Source organism: Trichomycterus rosablanca, chromosome 10 (genome assembly GCF_030014385.1).
Source record: "Trichomycterus rosablanca isolate fTriRos1 chromosome 10, fTriRos1.hap1, whole genome shotgun sequence".
Taxonomy (NCBI): Eukaryota; Metazoa; Chordata; class Actinopteri; order Siluriformes; family Trichomycteridae; genus Trichomycterus; species Trichomycterus rosablanca.
The window spans coordinates 31,479,184-31,500,375 of record NC_085997.1 but is presented as its reverse complement, the minus strand read 5'-3'; the positions used below and the strand labels follow the sequence as shown (position 1 = coordinate 31,500,375).

General features: G+C 38.3%; 2 protein-coding genes across 4 annotated transcripts in view; one reads left to right on the top strand and one right to left on the bottom strand.

Annotated features, from left to right (window-relative positions):
• arhgap17a (Rho GTPase activating protein 17a) overlaps nucleotides 1–1,650 on the bottom strand; it is a 43,651-nt gene extending 42,001 nt beyond the window's left edge. For both annotated transcript variants that reach the window (XM_063003159.1, XM_063003160.1), the window contains exon 1: nucleotides 1,244–1,650. In XM_063003159.1, coding sequence (XP_062859229.1) covers nucleotides 1,244–1,296 — 53 coding nt within the window. In that variant the 5' untranslated portion in view covers nucleotides 1,297–1,650. The remainder of the gene's footprint in view (nucleotides 1–1,243) is intronic.
• Nucleotides 1,651–6,974: 5,324 nt separating this feature from the next.
• lcmt1 (leucine carboxyl methyltransferase 1) lies at nucleotides 6,975–20,348 on the top strand. 2 transcript variants are annotated; one of them, XM_063003814.1, is made up of 12 exons: nucleotides 6,982–7,029; nucleotides 7,185–7,352; nucleotides 10,249–10,340; nucleotides 11,295–11,416; nucleotides 12,611–12,687; nucleotides 15,114–15,175; nucleotides 15,272–15,374; nucleotides 16,966–17,086; nucleotides 17,221–17,322; nucleotides 19,661–19,752; nucleotides 19,961–20,058; nucleotides 20,212–20,348. In XM_063003814.1, the coding sequence occupies exons 2-12, from the start codon at nucleotides 7,267–7,269 to the stop codon at nucleotides 20,232–20,234; spliced, it is 978 nt and encodes a 325-aa protein (XP_062859884.1). In that variant the 5' UTR covers nucleotides 6,982–7,029; nucleotides 7,185–7,266; the 3' UTR covers nucleotides 20,235–20,348. The 2 variants fall into 2 exon arrangements, 1 of the variants encoding a protein (XP_062859884.1); XR_010013943.1 differs by lacking the exon at nucleotides 20,212–20,348 and having other exon boundaries at nucleotides 6,975–7,029; nucleotides 19,665–19,752; nucleotides 19,961–20,049.
• Nucleotides 20,349–21,192: the final 844 nt, after the last annotated feature.

The window sequence follows — 21,192 nt, the reverse complement described above, 5'->3', positions numbered from 1 at the left end:
ACACCGATCAGCCATAACATTAAAACCACCTCCTTGTTTCTACACTCACTGTCCATTTTATCAGCTCCACTTACCATATAGGTACCGACTGTAGTTCATCTGTTTCTCTACATGCTTCGTTAGCCCCCTTTCACGCTATTCTTCAATGGTCAGGACCGCTACAGGACCACCACAGAGCAGGTATTATTTAGGTGGTGGATCATTCTCAGCACTGCAGTGACACTGACATGGTGGTGGTGTGTTAGTGTGTGTTGTGCTGGTACAAGTGGATCAGACACAGCAGCGCTGCTGGAGTTTTTAAATACCGTGTCCACTAACTGTCCACTCTATTAGACACTCCTACCTAGTTGGTCCACTTTGTAGATGTAAAGTCAGAGACGATCGCTCATCTATTGCTGCTGTTTGAGTTGGTCATCTTCTAGACCTTCATCAGTGGTCACAGGATGCTGCCCACGGGTCGCTGTTGGCTGGATATTTTGGGTTGGTGGACTATTCTCAGTCCAGCAGTGACAGTGAGGTGTTTAAAAACTCCAGCAGCGCTGCTGTGTCTGATCCACTCATACCAGCACAACACACGCTAACACACCACCAGCATGTCAGTGTCAGTGCAGTGCTGAGAATCATCCACCACCCAAATAATACCTGCTCTGTAGTGGTCCTGGGAGAGTCCTGACCATTGAAGAACAGAGTAAAAGCAGGCTAAAAAGTGTGTAGAGAAACAGATGGACTACAGTCAGTAATTGTAGAACTACAGAGTGCTTTTAATGGTAAGTGGAGCTGATAAAATGGACAGTGAGAGTAAAAACAAGGAGGTGGTTTTAATGTTATGGCTGATCTGTGTATATTGTTGGTCATACTGTCTATACATATACCCATAACTGATAATTGTAAATATATATTTATAACTGTAATATAGTGTTTAGTGTAATATAGATTATAGCTGATTTATTGTGTTGAATTGTTTCACTGTGCTTAAAGACACATTGAATTGTCTATATAGATAACAATGTTGTCATTTTAGTGAGTTATATTTATATGACTGTATTCTATACAGTATCTAAAAAAAAAAGTGTAGATGAGCTGGCCTTACTGGTGTGTAAACTGGGCTGTTGGTGTTAAATGAAAGCGTGTAGTTTGGAAGCTGATAGTAAAAGTAAAGATAAGACTGAATAATCAGTAATGGACTCCTACTGTCCTGGCAACACAACAACAGAAAACTGTTTAACAATTCATAGCAACTTACCTGCCAACTGTCTGGTTGGCGAGTTGTTTCATCCGATTGAACTGCTTCTTCATTTTTGCCTTGTAGTCCAAACAATCCAAATATCTGGAAATAAAGAGCCGCGACCTTCCAGCTGCTTCATCAGCCGAAAATCCTCTGAATCATCTCGGCTGAACCGGGAACGTAACCGGGAGATGATTAGCTGTAGCTTCTCGGCTAGCTGCTTCGGCTAGCAGCACTTCGATATGAAACCGTAGCTCGGTGTAAAATGTGAAACAGAAGCGATTTTCTGTGACGAGCCGAACAAGCTTTTCCTCTCTGAGTCCTTCAGCATATCGAGGACGGATGTGGAAGTCCCATGTTGTGGCAGCGTGCGAAGGAGAAAGTTGACACATCAGCTGCTGGAGCTGGAAACTCTCCTCATGACTCGCTTACTGAACTGAAATGAATTCACTCACTGTACTGAGCATGAGGAGGAGGAGGAGGAGGATGAGGAGGATGATGATGATGATGATGATCCACTCCTTCCCAAGATCACACTGATCATACCGTCATATAAACCAATAACAAATACAGTTCAGATTTTCTTAACAGTTTAATATTGCAAATGGGAGATAGAAATATATTAAAACAATCAAAGCAAGTGTATCATAACACTGAGAAAACACAGGAGTGAGCTGGCTTATTTGCATTTACCCTGTCACTCTTTACGGTTCACAAACAAAAACATGTTTGACTCTCTTGCTTAATATTTGTTTGTTTGTTTATTAGGATTTTTACATCATGTTGTACACTTTGGTTACATTCATGACAGAAACGGTACTCATTACACACAAGGTTTATCAGTTCACAAGGTCACATCGAACAAAGTCATGGACAATTTAGTGTCTCCAATTTACCTCACTTGCATGTCTTTGGACTGTGGGAGGAAACCCACACAGAGGACATGCAAACTCCACGCAGAAAGGACCCGGACCGCCCCACCTGGGGATCGAACCCAGGACCTTCTTGCTATCAGGCGACAGTGCTACCCACTGAGCCACCGTACCGCCCCTGTTGATTAATGACCTGCATTTTATGATACTGTGATTGCAGGGGAAAAAGCACAATCAGTTACCGAATTTCTGCTATCCAATAAAGCCAGAATTCTACCCATGTAAGTTTAATTTGTTCAAATTGTAAACAAATCAAGGCATTAGTGTAATTACACTCCACGGCTCTATCATTTATTCAACAAAGATCAAACAATACTTTCTAATAAAATGTTACAGAGAAAAACATCAAAAACTTCAAATAAATTAAAAACAAAACATTCATATGCCTTAAAGGTAATCTGTAATGTTAAATCTTTTCTATTTTTTTATCCACTTTTTCCCATTTTCTCCCAATTTAGCGTAGTCAGTTTGTCTTCCGCTGCTGGGGGGTCCCTGATTGCAGTTGAGGTGTGTATATTGCTGCTCATGCCTCCTCCGAACCGCGCACAGACCTTTTTGCAAAACCCTTTTTCACCTATGCACTCTGCATAGGCACCTCTCTATCTGTCAATCAGGGTCCTTACACAGCGTTTGAAGACCCCACCACTATAGTCCAGTCATCCCTCCCTAGCAGAACCGTGTCTGCTGCAGGAACTGCCAATTATGCCCGCTAGATGATGCCCATCCGACTGGTTCCAATGCCAAGTTTCGAACCGAGGAGTTCAGAATCTTGGCGCTGGTGTGCTAGCCAAATATGTTAAATCTTAAAAATGTCTAAACAGTGGTAAAGTTTTATAAATTTCACTTGCACATTTAAATTTGTGAAATCAGAAATATTATTTTACCTTAAAGGGTTCAAATCACATACCTGTTGGAAGTTATTAATGTTGATAAAACAGAAACCAAACTATTCCAAACCAAATCATTTAAACAAATGTGGTAACCTGATAAAAACACCACATGTATCTATAATAGGGCAGTGGTAGCTCAGTGGTTAAGATGCTGGACTGATAATCCTAAGGTTGCCGGTTCAAGCCTCACCACCACCACTGTTGGGCCCCTGAGCAAGGTCCTTAACCCTCAATTGCTCAAACTGTATTCAGTCATAATTGTAAGTCGCTTTGGATAAAAGCGTCCGCTAAATGCTGAAAATGTAAATGTAAATATGCATTGTATACTAACATAGTTTTATGTATTTTCTTTCCAGATTTTTGTTTATTTTAGCTGAAAGCTTTACTGAAGTCTTGGCTAAACACATGTTTGTTGTTTGTTTACATTCCATTTTATATTTTGAATGTTACATGTCTTTGGGTCAAATCTGCTTGATTTGACATTGTTAGAAAGTTTAGACCCCCAGATTATCACTTTTGTTGATGTAATTTTAAAAATGTTTCCTACTTGCTCTGTTTCAATTTAAATGTCCTATAAATGACCATCACACCTTGGAAAAAAACTGAGGATTATAATAAAGAAGCATAAATATATGAATGGGTTTTATTGTGAAAGGAACAATTTGAGGTAAACAGTAGCTTAACTAGTCTTAAGCAAATATTACTATAAATAATCAATTGTGTTTTGGTTACACTTTAATTGTTAATTGTTTTTATACATTTGACAGCTACTGAACATTTTACAGTATAATATGTTGCACAATCATACTCAGCAGGTTTGTTATATGATATGTCCACATAAAGCAAAGAAAATCATAAATCTAGTCATATTAATACATCTTTCTATGAGTCAGAGGTTTTTCTTGTTGGATACATTATTTACATACATATTAACATATCTTTAAGCTAGTTTCTATTTTTCATTTTTGGTATATGTTTTAAGTGTGTCATGTTATGTGCCAGTAAAGTGGTCTGTAGTTCCTGTCTGTGTGTGTTTGCATATTCTCTGATTGTCTGTGTGGGGTTTCTACTTTAAATAAATTTAAATTGTAATGAAATGAAAGTAGTTTGACAGTTGTACTTTGTAATATTATTGAATTAGAGTTTGCATATTTTCTAGTATATACTGTAAACTTAAATAGGAAACCTTAAATAGGTTCCCTCTCACAGTCCAAAGACATGTAGTCAGGCCAACTGGAGCTACTAAAATTACCCTGAGTGTGTGTGTGTGTGTGTGTGTGTGTGTGTGTGTGTGTGTGTGTGTGTGTGTGTTTGCCTATGATGGACTGACGACCTGTCTAGGGTGTTTCCTATTTTTCACCCAATTAATCAGACCCTCTGTGACCCTGACCAGGATAAAGCAGTGGTAAAACAGACAACTGAATGAATGAATACTTATTAACATTGATACCCACACCTCACTGAAATGTTGATACATTTAACACAAAAACTGCAGCGTTATTATTAAAAACTACATAGTCACATATTGTGAAATATTGAGAAATATACCATGTGGAACCTTGGCGGATTGGGGTGGCGGGTGCTGTATAATGTTGAATTAGGAATAAAATAAAGAAAATATGTACCACCACAGGACACCTCTGACCAGATATGCTTTGTTAAGTTACACAGCATTGCCAGGACCAAAACCAAGCCATGTAGTCCAGGGAACTCAGTGGGTCTCCAATGTCAAACTGTGGCAAGGCCCAGATCAGGGCAAGAATATAAACCATATTTATTATATAGATCTTCCTGGCTGTATAGCCACATTGGGGCAAGAAGTGCCTTTATCAGGAAGGTAGGAAAGAACCCAAATGCCATTCTAAAAGTGTTTCAAAAGTCCTGTGCAGAGATTGGAGAACCTGTTAGAAAGACAATGATCTCGGCCGCTCAGATGGCGCATCGGTGAAAACACACGCTGGAACCAGAGCTGGGATCTCGAGATCTCTGAGATGAGAAAAAGAAAGCTCTTAGGGTGTGTCTCTCCGTACACAGTGCTGAGCTGGACTGCACTCGTCAAAGTGTAGGTGATAAGATGCATACGGCTGCTGTCCACGTGTCGGAGGGGGGTTAGCTTCGTTCTCCTCAATCAGAGCAGAGATCGGCATTGGTGGAGAGAAAGCATGATGCAGTGGGGTAATTGGACACGCTAAAAAGGGAGAAAAAGGGGAGAAAATGCATAAAGAAAAAAAATAAAATAAAAATTATATATATATATATATATATATATATATATATATATATATATATATATATATATATATATATATATATAAGAAAGACAATGATCTCTACAGCACTCCAAAAAAATGCCTTTATGACAAAACTTGAAGGAAAGCCTTCCCAGGATAGAGGAGGCAGTAACATCTGAAAAGTGGGAAACAATGCTATACCTATGCCCATGGTTTTGGAAAGAGTGTCCAGCTAGCTCATAATTATGTGTCATAATACTTTTGGCCATATAGTGTATATGTATACAGTATTTATGTGTATATAGTTAACCTTGTGTGGTATATAGTGTACCATAGCTTCATGCTGTGGTTTGGAGACTCTCTGTCTCTGTCAGAATGCGATTACGACCTCTGCCAGCTGATTAGAGGTGCCTGCACAAGAGATGAGGAAGAGTGCCCTTAGGGTGTGTCTCTCCACATGCAACGCTAGGTGGCGCCAAACTCATCAATGTGCAGGTGGCAAAAATGCATCCGGCTGCTGCTCATGTTTCGGAGGGGATATGGGTTAGCTTCAATCTCCTCTGTCAGGGCAGGGTTCAGCATAGACAGAGAGGAAGCACGATGCAAATTGAACGATTGGATGCGCTAAAGGGGGGAGAAAAAGGGAAAAAAAAAAAAAAAAAAAAAAAAAAAAAAAAAAACATACAGAAGAAGTGTGTAAATATGTCGCCCTGTCCTGGGTGTGTTCTGTTTTCAGCTGGCACCTTACCCACCACGACCCTAAAAAAGCGGAGAAAATGAATGAATGCCAACAGAATAATGGACAGTTTAGCCTAGCGGTTAAGTCACTGGACTAGTAAGCAGAAGGCTGCTGGTTCAAACCCCACCACTGCCTGGTTGCCACTGTTGGGCCCTTAATTGCTTGGACTGTATACTGTAAGTCATTTTGGATAAAAAGCGTCTGCTAAATACCGTTAATGTAATGCAATAATCAGGGCCGGCACGGTGGCTGTGGATAGCGCAGTCGCTTCACAGCAAGAGGGTCCTGGGTTCAATTCCCAGATGGAGCAGTCTGGGTCCTTTCTGTGTTACTCGTTACACAAGATTCATCAGTTCAAGTCTTAATGTCAAACACAGTCATGGACAATTTTGTATCTCCAATTCACCTCACTTGCATGTCTTGGGACTTTGGGAGGAAACCGGAGCTCCCGGAGGAAACCCATGCAGGGGAGAACATGCAAACTCCACACAGAAAGGACCCGGACCGCCCCACCTGGGGATCGAACCCAGGATCCAAGGTCTTGTTACTGTGAGGCGACAGTGCTGCCCACTTAGCCACTGTGCCGCCAGCCTGATGTTTTATTATATATAAGAAAAAGTAGTAAATATTATTATTTTAGGGGCAGCTGTAGCCTATGCTCTCAGATTGTGGGTTTCCTCTGGGAGCTCCAGTTTCCTCCCACAGTCCAAAGACATGCAGTCAGGTTAATTGTAGCTAATAAATTGTCCTAGTTGTAAATGTGTGTGTGCCCTGTGATGGACTGGCGACATGTCTGGGGTGTTTCCTGCCTTTTGCCCAGTGAATCGTACCCACCGCGACCCTGAATACGATAAAGCAGTGTTATAATAGACGATGAATGAATGCTAATTCCAGACTAGCAGAAGAGTAGATGGCGCTGTGCAGTTTGTGCTCTGTACAAAACCTATCAACACGTACAGAAGAAGATAATGCGTTCGGGTTGCATTATGGGAAAGTGTCAAGTGGATGTGAAGTAAGCTCTGTTAGTGACACATTTATTTAAATAAAATCAATATAGAACAAAATCCGTATTAAATATGAAGATTTAATGAATGCAGTGAATGATGTGAACCTGTGAGGTCCTGATCCTAATGTAACAGTGTTTATGATGTGCTGTGTGTTCTGCAGGGCTGTAAATATTGCAGTATGAATGTGATTGTGCAGTTTGTACAACAATAAATCCGATATAAACAGCAGTTTTTGAGTTCCGATGGCGTGTAAAGCACCTTTTACTGATTCTGATGCTGCTGATGAAGCGGTCAGATCAACCTGCGATGATGCCTCAACATGCAAAAGGTAGATCTGATAATCCAGCTCATTCTGATCATACCAGTCTGATGGTTTATTTATTTATCTGTTTCTGATCATAACGTAAATAATGTTTTATTTATTTATCTGTTTCTGATCATACCAGTCTGATGTTTTATTTATTTATCTGTTTCTGATCATACCAGTCTGATGTTTTATTTATTTATCTGTTTCTGATCATACCAGTCTGATGTTTTATTTATTTATCTGTTTCTGATCATACCAGTCTGATGTTTTATTTATTTATCTGTTTCTGATCATACCAGCCTGATGTTTTATTTATTTATTTATTTATTTATTTATTTATTTATCTGTTTCTGATCATACCAGCCTGATGTTTTATTTATTTATTTATTTATTTATTTATTTATTTATCTGTTTCTGATCATACCAGCCTGATGTTTTATTTATTTATCTGTTTCTGATCATACCAGTCTCATGTTTTATTTATTTATCTGTTTCTGATCATACCAGTCTGATGTTTTATTTATTTGTCTGTTTCTGATCATACCAGTCTGATGTTTTATTTATTTGTCTGTTTCTGATCATACCAGCCTGATGTTTTTTTTATTTATTTATTTATTTATTTATTTATTTATTTATTTATTTATTTATTTATCTGTTTCTGATCATACCAGCCTGATGTTTTATTTATTTATTTATTTATTTATTTATTTATTTATTTATTTATTTATCTGTTTCTGATCATACCAGCCTGATGTTTTATTTATTTATCTGTTTCTGATCATACCAGTCTCATGTTTTATTTATTTATCTGTTTCTGATCATACCAGTCTGATGTTTTATTTATTTGTCTGTTTCTGATCATACCAGTCTGATGTTTTATTTATTTGTCTGTTTCTGATCATACCAGCCTGATGTTTTTTTTATTTATTTATTTATTTATTTATTTATTTATTTATTTATTTATTTATTTATTTATTTATTTATTTATTTATTTATTTATTTATTTATTTATTTATTTATTTATTTATTTATTTATCTGTTTCTGATCATACCAGCCTGATGTTTTATTTATTTATCTGTTTCTGATCATACCAGTCTCATGTTTTATTTATTTATCTGTTTCTGATCATACCAGTCTGATGTTTTATTTATTTATCTGTTTCTGATCATACCAGCCTGATGTTTTATTTATTTATCTGTTTCTGATCATACCAGCCTGATGTTTTATTTATTTATCTGTTTCTGATCATACCAGTCTGATGTTTTATTTATTTATCTGTTTCTGATCATACCAGCCTGATGTTTTATTTATTTATCTGTTTCTGATCATACCAGCCTGATGTTTTATTTATTTGTCTGTTTCTGATCATACCAGCCTGATGTTTTATTTATTTATCTGTTTCTGATCATACCAGCCTGATGTTTTATTTATTTATCTGTTTCTGATCACACCAGCCTGATGTTTTATTTATTTATTTATCTGTTTCTGATCATACTAGCCTGATGTTTTATTTATTTATTTATCTGTTTCTGATCATACCAGTCTGATGTTTTATTTATTTATCTGTTTATGAGCATACCAGTCTGATGGTTTATTTATTTATTTATCTGTTTCTGATCATTGTTTATCAGATCTATCAAATCTGATCTGTTTATTAGGATTGTAACATCATGTTTTACACACTGTGGTTACATTCATGACAGGACAGGTTACACAAGATTCATCATGTCACAAGTTTAATATCAAACACAGTCATGGACAAATTTCTATCTACACTTGCATGTCTTTGGACTGTGGGAGGAAACCGGAGCACACGGAGGAAACACACTCGGACACGGGGAGAACATGCAAACTCCACACAGAAAGGACCCATCTGGGAATCGAACCCAGGACCCTCTTACTGTGAAGCGACTGTGCTACACACAGACACACCGTGCCAGTCCTGATTATTAAATTACATTAACGGTATTTAGCAGATGCTTTTTATCCAAAGTGACTTACAGTATACAGTCCAAGCAATTAAGGGTCTTGCTCAAGGGCTCAACAGTGGCAACCAGGCAGTGGTGGGGTTTGAACCAGCAGCCTTCTGTTTAATAGTCCAGTACCTTAACCTCTAGGCTACAACTGCCCATTATTTTTTGGCATTCATTCATTTTTACTGCTCTTTCAGGATTGTGGTGGGTAAGGTGCCAGCTGAACACAGAACACACCCAGAACAGGGTGACATATTTACACACTTCTTCTTCCAAATGTTTTTAAAAGGTAAACTTCGCACAGAAAGGATCTAAACCGGCCCACCTGGGGATCAAACCCAGGACCTACTTTTATTAAGTAAAAGTAGTAAATATTATTATTTTAGGGGCAGCTGTAGCCTATCGGTAAAGGTACTGGACTAGTAATCAAAAGGTTGCTGGTTCAAGCCCCACCACTGCCAGGTTGCCACTGTTGGGCCCTTAAGCAAGGCCCTTAATCCATAATTGTTAAACAAAATACTGTCACAGTACTGTAAGTTGTTTTGATAAAAGCGACTGCTAAATGCTGAAAAAAATTAATTAACCTTACATCAGGAGATGTAGATATTGAGGTTCGAACAGTCACATTTGTACTTTGTAAGAGCTAAATGTCTTATTTAATTTCAGAGCTTTTAAAAAACATTTCCCCTTAAACAATTTGGGTCGAAGGGCAGGGGAATAACTAACTGTATTTCCCAAATAGATGAGCCTCTGTAGACACCTCTTACCATATTCTCAGGGAACTAAGGTGTTTTCCCTGATGGTAAAGTTTCAATGACTTAATTAAAGCCAAATACATATAAAGTTGACTTTTTTGTAGTTTTGAGATATCACTGTTTCTCTTTACAGCTGTTCTTTTTATGTAAAACATTTAATTATATTGTTTATTTGTCTTTATTTTAAGATTTGCAACAAGTAAGGGTTACTGGACAGACCCTTACATACAATATTTTGTGAGGCAGACAGGTGAACGCAAGGCACCTGAGATCAACAGAGGTAAGTGTTTTTTATACTTTACTTGCACTTTTACATTATATGGCCAAAAATATTTAGACACCTGACCAGAGTGTTGGGCATCCTGTTTCAAACACAAAATGTATTAAAAGAGTGACCTCTACATGATCTTTTCAGCTATTACAACAGCCACTTGCTGAGGAGGCTTTTCACCAGACTTTGAAGTATGTCTTTGGAAATGTGTGCGCATTCAGTCAAAAGAGTATGTGTATGACTGGGCACTCTTGTTGGTCAAGAAAGCCTCAATTTTTATATCTTTATATTCTTGAAAGCTGCTGTAACATTGCAAATTTTCCCAGTGATAATAAAAGGCAACCCTGTCTTATCTTATTGATGTTCCAGTTCATTCCAAAGCTGTTGAGTAGGGCTGAGGTCAGAGCTTTGTGCAGGACACTTTAGACTTTTAAAATCAAGCTTCTTTTCATGTCTTTATAGACATTGCTTTGTGCACAGGGGAATAGTCATGCTGGAGCAGGAGAGGGACTTACTTAAACTGCTGCTGCAAAGTTGCAAGCATATAATTTCCTTCATATAACTGATTTATTTCACCTGGTAGCAACTGCTGGGACAGTAACACACAGATTTGAAAATTAGAAGGGGTGTCATAATACGTTTGTCCACATAGTGTACATTCACGTCATACATTAACATTAATAGTGTATACTTAAAAGCATATATTTCATACCCTGTGATCTCTTTCACAAATAGACATCTATCCCAGAAAAAAGATACTTAGCAGCAGATTTTTGTCAGGGACATGAGATTTCATATTTATAAAATATTTTTGGGCTTGATAGGTAGCACATAATCAAAAAACATGCATTATGTGCATATGTGTTGAACCTACATTACAGAAATCAGTCCACTGTTTAGTCCATAAAGCTGCGGCTGTATAACATATTACTCTGTCCCTTTTTAATCTGGTTCCTGCTGTAGGTTATTATGCTCGTGTCCAAGGAATGAATCAGCTACTTGATGCTTTTCTTAAGAAGACTCAGTGTGAGTGCCAGGTGGTGAATTTCGGCGCAGGACTGGACACCACCTTCTGGAGACTGAAGGTATACATTTAAAAATGGTTTAAAACAGCGGTCCCCAACCTTTTTTGCACCACGGACCGGTTTCATATAAGATATGATTTCATGGACCGGCGGGGGCAGGAGGATTTAAAATAGAATAACAATAGAATGGAAAATCTGTGTTCAGTGTTTGTTCTGAACAGTGAGTGAAGCAAAGGGCAAAGACACCATGCTTGTGAGAGATAAAATTCTCTCATTAAAAACCTCACATTTTAAAAGTCAGAATACAGAACTGCATATAGTGCAATACTGCCCCAAGTGGCTTTTACAATTAGAGACACAGCTCACTGTTACAGGGGCATGTCTGTCTGCCTGTTTTAAAATAATTGCTCAGATTACAGATTACGCTGAGTACATCTTTTAATTGATCACTTACTTGCAATAACTGGAGGCTAGATGAAATCTTTATTTTTGGATTTTTTAAACTGCTAAGTTGTGCGTGTTATATTTGTGTAAGTTTTAGTTTTAGCTGGAGAGGGACCTCATAACTGATGCAATTACAACTTCTGCTGGCTGGTTGATGGCGTCTACACAGAGTAAAGGAATAATGCTCATCAGGGTGTGGCTCACCGTGCACAGGGCTGATTCGCATATGAAAAAAAAACAAAAAAAAAACTTTTTCTCCCCCTTTAGCGCATCCAATTGTTCAATTTGCATCGTGCTTCCTCTCTGTCTATGCCGAACCCTGCCCTGACCGAGGAGATCGAAGCTAACCCATATGCCCTCCGAAACATGAGCAGCAGCCAGATGCATTTTTGCCACCCACACATTTATGAGTTTGGCGCCACCTAGCGTTTCATGCGGAGAGACACACCCCAAGGGCACTCTTCCTCATCTCTTGTGCAGGCGCCTCTAATCAGCCGGCAGAGGTCGTAATCGCATTCTGACAGAGAGAGACCCACATCCGGTTCTTTGTCCCACCCCCCAACTGAGCAACCGGCCAATCGTTGCTCATACAGCCACTCAGCTTCGAACCGGTGAAGCAGAGCTGGATTCGATACGAGGTACTCAGAATCCAGCTCTGGTTGCAGCGTGTCTTTTTTACCACTGCGCCACCTGACACATTACCAACACACTAAACAACGCTCCGACCATCCTGACTACTATTTCATGTTCATTCATTATTCTTGATCAGCTGTTCAAATGTTGCTTAAAATCTCCTGTGTTCATTTTTAGGCTGAGAACATGTTGCCGAAAAAGTTATTTGAAGTTGATTTTCCTACCATTGTTGCCAGGAAAATACACCATATCAGGTAAAGTGTAACCCCCCTTTATCTAAATGATTTGTATTAACTTTAATTAAATATAAATAAAAGTGATTCTTGTTAAGGCAGGCTAGTTAAATACCTGCAGAGGGAAGCAAAGGCTTTTTAACCATATGTGAACGCTTGTGTCCAAATGAGTGTAGCTTACAGCTGAACAGACTTCCTGTGTTAAAGCTCCTGCTTTGTGAATCTACAATAATGACTTGAGGAATTGTTTTTAGTAGGACTAAATAGTTTTTAGTAGGATTACTGTGCAGTAATCATGTGTACTTTATATAAATAACCTAAAAAGGTCATACCCATTGTGAAAAATATAAAATATATGCTCCCAGATTTGTGGCAACAGACGGCCTTTTCTGTTCCAGCACAACTGTACAGTGGGGCCAAAAAGTATTTAGTCAGCCACTGATTGTGCAAGTTCTCCTACTTAGAAAGATGAGAGAGGTCTGTAATTTTCATCATAGGTACACTTCAACTATGAGAGACAAAATGAGGAAAATCCAGGAAATCCCATTGTAGGATTTTTAAAGAATTTATTTGTAAATTATGGTGGAAAATAAGTATTTGGTCAATAACGAAAGTTCAACTCAATACTTTGTAACATAACCTTTGTTGGCAATGACAGAGGTCAAACGTTACCTGTAAGTCTTCACCAGGATTGCACACACTGTAGCTGGTATTTTGGCCCATTCCTCCATGCAGATCTCCTCTAGAGCAGTGATGTTTTGGGGCTGTTGCTGGGCAACACGGACTTTCAACTCTCTCCACAAATTTTCTATGGGGTTGAGGTCTGGAGACTGGCTAGGCCACTCCAGGACCTTGAAATGCTTTTTACGGAGCCACTCCTTCGTTGCCCGAGCGGTGTGTTTGGGAACATTGTCATGCTGGAAGACCCAGCCACGTTCCATCTTCAATGCTCTCACTGATGGAAGGAGGTTTTGGCTTAAAATCTCACGATACATGGCCCCGTTCATTCTTCCCTTAACACGGATCAGTCGTCCTGTCCCCTTTGCAGAAAAACAGCCCCAAAGCATGATGTTTCCACCCCCATGCTTCACAGTAGGTATGGTGTTCTTGGGATGCAACTCAGCATTCTTCTTCCTCCGAACACGACGAGATGTTCCATTTTGGTTTCATCTGACCACATGATATTCTCCCAATCCTCTTCTGGATCATCCATATGCTCTCTGGCAAACTTCAGATGGGCCTGGACATGTACTGGCTTAAGCAGGGGGACAGCCTGGCACTGCAGGATTTGAGTCCCTCTCCACGTAGTGTGTTACTGATGGTAGCCTTTGTTACTTTGGTCCCAGCTCTCTGCAGGTCATTCATCAGGTCCCTCCGTGTAGTTCTGGGATTTTTGCTCACCATTCTCATGATCATTTTGACCTCACGGGATGAGATCTTGCGTGGGGCCCCAGATCGAGGGGAGATTATCAATGGTCTTGTATGTCTTCCATTTTCTTACAATTGCTCCCACAGTTGATTTATTCACACCAACCTGCTTGCCTATTGTAGATTCACTCTTCCCAGCCTGGTGCAGGTCTACAATTTACTTCCTGGTGTCCTTCGACAGCTCTTTGGTCTTGGCCATGGTTGAGTTTGGAGTCTGACTGTTTGAGGTTGTGGACAGGTGTCTTTTATACAGATAACGAGGTCAAACAGGTGCCATTAATACAGGTAACGAGTGGAGGACAGAAGAGCTTCTTAAAGAAGAAGTTACAGGTCTGTGAGAGCCAGAAATCTTGCTTTTTTGTGGGTGACCAAATACTTATTTTCCACCATAATTTACAAATAAATTCTTTAAAAATCCTACAATGTGATTTCCTGGATTTTTTTTTCTCATTTTGTCTCTCATAGTTGAAGTGTACCTATGATGAAAATTACAGACCTCTCTCATCTTTCTAAGTAGGAGAACCTGCACAATCAGTGGCTGACTAAATACTTTTTGGCCCCACTGTATGAACCTTAACTGAATTGGAACTTAAATAAGCAGATGACACAGAATGTCATAATGGTAATTATTTTTCTGATGTTTCTAATCTATTGTGATTTAGTTTTACCTAATTGCTTTTGATGAGTGCTGGAGATTATTTTGGGTTTTTCCTTTCTTTTAATTAGTTTCAAGTTGTTTCTAAAAATCTTTATAGAATTAACAAATTTACACATATAACATGTTTACAGTGAAGTATATCTTTAAAAGTATTACATTTAAATACACTTGCTCATTATGCCATAAATGCACTTGTATATTTGGTCTGTGTGTGTGTGTGTGTGTGTGTGTGTGTGTGTGTGTGTGTGTGTGTGTGTGTGTGTGTGTGTGTGTGTGAATGTTTGTGTGCATGTGTTTGTGTTTCAATGTTAATGAAGAACTGTATTAAACTTTCTGATCAAGAGCATATTTATATTTTTAGGACTAAACCTCCTTTATCAAAGCCCTTGATTGAGACTCATTCATCAGATTCACTTCTGCTAGGTAATATTTCTATTGTATCAAAACATTTCAGCATGGTGGATGTTTTTTGTGAATATGTTCTGTTCTGATGGTTCATGATGGATGATTATTTGATAGACGGTCACAGCCTGGACTCAGACAGATTCTGTATTATTGGTGCTGATCTCAGAGATCTTCAAGGATTAGAGGAGAAACTCCGAAAATTCCACATAAATACAGAGTAAGTCTGGTGGATTCTTATATATTTAAGAGTTTATATTTATCAGTCCAGGAATCATAATTTCTGCTTATGAAAGCTAATCGTTTCAGTTTCAGGGAAGTTATGACTCAGCTTTCAGACATAAATCGTGTGTGACGGAATGGGTATTTGAATGGTGATGTTTATTCACTAGAAACAATGAATTTAGGAGAACTGGCGCCATAAATAAATTGGGCTTGGCTGGGGACGACGGCTTAGTGTCATTTTTCAGCTTTATTGTTTGGTTGATTTCCCTGGACTGATGGTCTTTACAACAATAGCACACTGGGGGGTCGTTAAAATATCCACATGTGCGTCAAAAATGCGCATCTTCTCGGACGTCGAACTGTTGTGTCTCGGAAATTTTCACAAACATAGAACATCTACGACAACCGTGGCCTCGATTTCAAGGACGCTTGCTTTAAAGCCTTTCTTTAACTTCCTGTGAGGTCAAAGTCTTACTATGTTTGGTACTTGCTGCCAGTCTTTTAAAGTGTTTGTCATATTCATTTAAAATCTTTCAGAATATAACAAACAAAAAATAAGAAATACATGACATGTTGCATTATATATAGACACTTATTTATTTTTAATTCATAATAATACAAATTTTTTATTTATTTTTATTCCAAAGTCCAAAAATACCCCAGTTCTGATTGCTTCCTGCCTCTGATTCTGCATATTTGTCCCTCTAATTGATTTAAAATATTAAATGTTTTACACCAAAGAATATTTGTGAGAACACAACACATTTTGTAAAAGAATTGTTTATTAAAGGAACCAACTGATCCAACATCCATTGCTTGTGTAAAAGTTCTTTTTCTTTGGCTACATAATAAACCAGTTCACCAAATGTAACTGCTAAGCCAATTGTCTAATGGAACACAGCAGCAGCATAGAAAGTCATTCTTACTAATATTGAACTGTACTGTCAGTTTTAAAAAGTGACAAGATTAGATCTGATATATTCATTTAATTTTGGTTTAATTGAAAAGTGAAAAAAAAAATTATAATAATGATATAGTGGCACTCGGGTGGTGCAGCAGTGTATTATGCCAGCCCACCACTGCTGGGATCCTGTTCAAATCTCATTGGTGCTCCAATCTGGCTGGGTGTCTACACAGACATGAGCGGCTACGTCTTTGGGGAATATGGCCGAAGCCAAGGGTTTTCCTGCCTAAAGTAAAAGGCAAAGTAAATGTAAGAAACGTTTTTTTTTATTATTTGCATTTTCCATGCTGTCCCAACTTTTTCTGATTTGGGGTTGTACAATTGGCAGCTATAGTTTAAAACTCAGATTTGCAGTGGATCTAAACTGAAAGACCATCTGAAGACAAATAATCAAACAGTAAGCCTATTTTTCAAAGTGTACAGAAGTTTTGTTTTGCTTTGTTCATGGATTTAACTTGTCTTGTGGTATACATAAGCAGGTATTAAAATTATTTGCTGTTGTTTTGTGTAAATTTCACTTTTGCTTGAGATGCCGGTTGGCCTAGTGAGATCAACTTTACTTTACCTGCCTTGTCATTATTTTACAGTGTTATGTTTTTTTTTTAATGTTCACTTAATTTAGACTGCCGACGCTGTTCATGTCTGAATGTGTGCTGGTGTACATGACCGCAGAACAATCCTCCAGACTGGTACACTGGGCTGCCCACACCTTCAACACTGCCATGTTCATCAACTATGAACAGGTAAGGTCCAGGTACTGGTTTAATCAAGCGATATCTGTTAATTGTTTAACTGCTGTGACACACAGAGCGAATATATAATGGATGTTAATACAACAGCCATAACGTTTGTACACGATTTTGTATGTTGTCCCCAGGTAAACATGGCTGACCGCTTTGGACAGATCATGATTGAGAATCTACAGAGACGACAGTGTACTTTGGCTGGGGTGGATGTGTGCCAGTCATTAGATTCTCAGGTATACCTTAAAATTTAATTTGGAAATGTCTAGAATGTCTTGTAGTATCACCATTGGTAGGCCACACAGACTCTCTAAACAGACCGACTCAGCATGGTGCATAAAAATGGTTGCAGTAGTCACGATCAAGTACCAAGCTTAGCTGTCTCTGAGCAGCATCAATATGTGAGTTGAATTTATGGTAGTTCTGCCTTGGTTAAGCATCCTGCATATTGGGTTCATCCTTCCCGGTATCACAGGTACAGCGCTACACCTGCTGCTTTAGTGGCGAAGCGTGCCCCGCCCTGTTATAACTGTACCAGCACTCTGTAAATGGCCCTCTCTGATTTCAGCATGGCAATCCTCCATTAACAAAGCACAGTTAACAGAAAATGGCCTGAAGATCACTAGATCACTGACCTCCTTGAGAGGAATAGAATTACTTAAAAAGAAGAGAGCTAAAGTGATTTTCCAAAATCTAGTAAAAATTCTGCCCAGTAAATTTTTATAGCAGCAAACAGTGGACGACTTCGCATGAACTGTACTGGTTTTAAATTTGTTGAGTTGCATTCATGTTGATAGCAAGGGAATGATGAGTTTAGTTCATTCTAGCAATGCCGTCATTTCTTCACATAACCGGAGTGTAATGTTGTTTGTTTTGTTACTGACGGTAAATCAGGCAAACTGTTTAAACTGCAGCAGCTGGTACTGTAGACACCAAGTCCCACAAACGCTGATTCAGTCAGTGGCTGAAGGTTAAACCACCTTTACTTGGGGTTACCTGGGTGGGAGCAGCTGATTACAGGATTCAGTATGTAAACTCATATGCGTATGTTTCTCACATGCATTGTTTTTTTTAAATAGATCTTTCATGTTACACGATTAGATTAAACTATCATGTTAGTCCGTAAATCTGTTTGTCTAGTTCATTCATTTATTTATTTAAAGTCTGTTTTATCACCGCTTCATCTCAGTCACTGGTCACGGTGGGTCTGATTCACACCCCAGGTTGCCAGTTTATCACAGGGCAGACACAGTCTGGAGGATTGTTCTCACACACACTCACAGTAAATTTTGGTGCCAGTCCTTGTCTGAACCTACCAAAGTAAAACTGATATTTGCTTTCTTTTTTGTTTGTTGTCACACTGCACATTTAAATGGCCCAGAATAAAGCTAAACTCGAAGAAACAACAATCTTTTATTTGTAAGTAGGTAAATGCTAAAACATTTTATTAAACTTTTTAAATAAGGGACAAATTTAAATGCACTGTATTTAGCCTTTGTGTGCCTAAGTTAAATAGGCCAGAAGTATTGAGATGTTCACTGAGGTACTAATAGAAAGGTTGGAAAAATGGTTTGGTAGTAGGAAATTGGATTCTTCTGTGACTACCTGAAGTACTGTTTACTGTTTGATTTAATGATATTTAAATAGATAATACAGTTTTAATTATTTATACTATATAGTCAAAGGTATGTAGGTATCCCTTTAATTGTTGAGTTCTGTTTCAGTTTTTAGTCACACTAATTGCTTACAAATGTATAAAATCAATCATAGAAAATATATACTATGCTTCCAACATGTTTCAGTATGACTGCCTCTCTGTCTCATAAATCGGATCCATAAATGAGTTTGATGTGCAATAATTCCAGTGACCTGTACTAAGCCTAGATGTCAACCCTTCATTATCAGTGCCTGACACCAACAAATTCCCACAAAGGGGGCTTCATATTAACCCACAGAGTTTTGGAATGAGCTGTGCACCAGTTTATGGTCAAACATCCACATACTTTTGGGCAGATAGTGTAGTGAATAAATCAAAGTAGTTCTGCTTTTCCTGTAATTTCTGCTGTAAGAATTACTCAGTTGTACAGAATTTGGTAGTGACTGCCAAAATTGTGAAATCATGATGAATTTATTTTTAGTGAAATATTCAGATAAATATTCAGATCACACCCCTTCAGCCCTGCAGCTCTCTGCTCTGGTACTTCTTTTGCCAGCTCAAATGGCAGTTTAACTGCTTTACTTGTCAAAAAATATGTGTGTGCCACACATAATTGACAGCTTTTTTAATTTACTTCCAGTGTTTGTGTCAAGCTGAAGTTAACCTGCTGTCATGTAGCAATCAAAGTGCAGGGTTTGTTTGCAAGCAGATCAATACAATCTCTCATTAGCAGTCTCAGTACAGAACCGAAATACAGTTGCTGCTTACTTACCTGTGTACACAAACCACACAGAGAGTAAACGCAACTCTGTGTGATTCAAAGCAACTCGATTCTGTGTGTAAAAATGTTTTAAAAGAAACCATTTTCACAGTTTGTGGATCGGTGGTCCTGACTCTTACATGTTTGTTTGTTTCAGAAAGAGCGCTTCCTGTCCACAGGATGGGAGAGTGTGAACGCACTGGATATGATGGCAGTGTATAGCCTGCTTCCTCAGGAAGACATAAGCAGGTACAGGATATGAAAAAAATCGCCCTGCGTATTGTGCCTATGGGATGTTATGACTAAGCTCTAAGGAGTAACTGTGCGTGACAGAATCAGCTTTTCAATAGTAGTATTTCTTGGGTAGAAACAATGCGTTTCGAATAACTGGCACCATGAAGGAGACTGCTTGGCACTGGGCTTTAAAAGTGACTTACAAATGAAATTACATTCACAGAATGGAACGATTGGAGTTTTTAGATGAGAAAGAGCTGCTCCAGCAGCTTCTTCAGCACTACAGTATCTGCTGGGCTGTGAAGGATGGGCTCTGTTTGGGTGAGAACTATCCCTACATTTAGCAAAACACAAATCAATGAAAATGTTACAGTGTATGTGATTTCAGGTCTGTTTACCTTTTAACATTAATAAAAGATTTTTAATGCTAGAAATGTACTAACACTTTTCTTATTTCTCCTCCTCATTTTCTAGGCTTTTCGCAAATTGGGTTTTAAGCATGACTGAGACCAGGCTGGGAAGATTTGTCTTTGTGCCAAGGTCAACATGAAACGGAGGAAGTCATTAAACGTATTTTTCCTTTGTTACGTCAATAAAAGATGAGACCACAATGGTGTCTATTTTGCCTTTGTTTTCCTGACATCTCCCCTGTGCTCGCAGGATTATTTTGAACCTCATTAAACTGTAATCACCATTAAAAATAGAATTTGAATGGCTTTTAGTATGATAAAAACAAAATATAACAATATAACAACAATAATAAAAATAATCATTACATTAGTACATTAGTTAGTAGTTGTATTAGTAGTAATATTATTGGTCATATTTGTACTTATCATTAATATATTGGAACCTGTTTTTATATTGGAATATAGTATAAAATTAAAAATAAATATAAAATACAGTGTATCACAAAAGTGAGTACACCCCTCACATTTCTGCAAATATTTCATTATATATTTTCATGGGACAACACTATAGACATGAAACTTGGATATAACTTAGAGTAGTCAGTGTACAACTTGTATAGCAGTGTAGATTTACTGTCTTCTGAAAATAACTCAACACACAGCCATTAATGTCTAAATAGCTGGCAACATAAGTGAGTACACCCCACAGTGAACATGTCCAAATTGTGCCCAAATGTGTTGTTGTCCCTCCCTGGTGTCATGTGTCAAGGTCCCAGGTGTAAATGGGGAGCAGGGCTGTTAAATTTGGTGTTTTGGGTACAATTCTCTCATAGTGGCCACTGGATATTCAACATGGCACCTCATGGCAAAGAACTCTCTTGAGGATGTGAGAAATAGAATTGTTGCTCTCCACAAAGATGGCCTGGGCTATAAGAAGATTGCTAACACCCTGAAACTGAGCTACAGCATGGTGGCCAAGGTCATACAGCGGTTTTCCAGGACAGGTTCCACTCGGAACAGGCTTCGCCAGGGTCGACCAAAGAAG

Excerpts from the sequence above, each read along its gene's own strand:
- lcmt1 (XM_063003814.1), top strand. The coding sequence starts at position 7,267 with ATGGCGTGTAAAGCACCTTTTACTGATTCTGATGCTGCTGATGAAGCG. Across the intron at positions 7,353-10,248 it reads GATGCCTCAACATGCAAAAG|ATTTGCAACAAGTAAGGGTT; the intron begins GTAGATCTGATA and ends CTTTATTTTAAG. Across the intron at positions 15,176-15,271 it reads ATCAGATTCACTTCTGCTAG|ACGGTCACAGCCTGGACTCA; the intron begins GTAATATTTCTA and ends ATTATTTGATAG.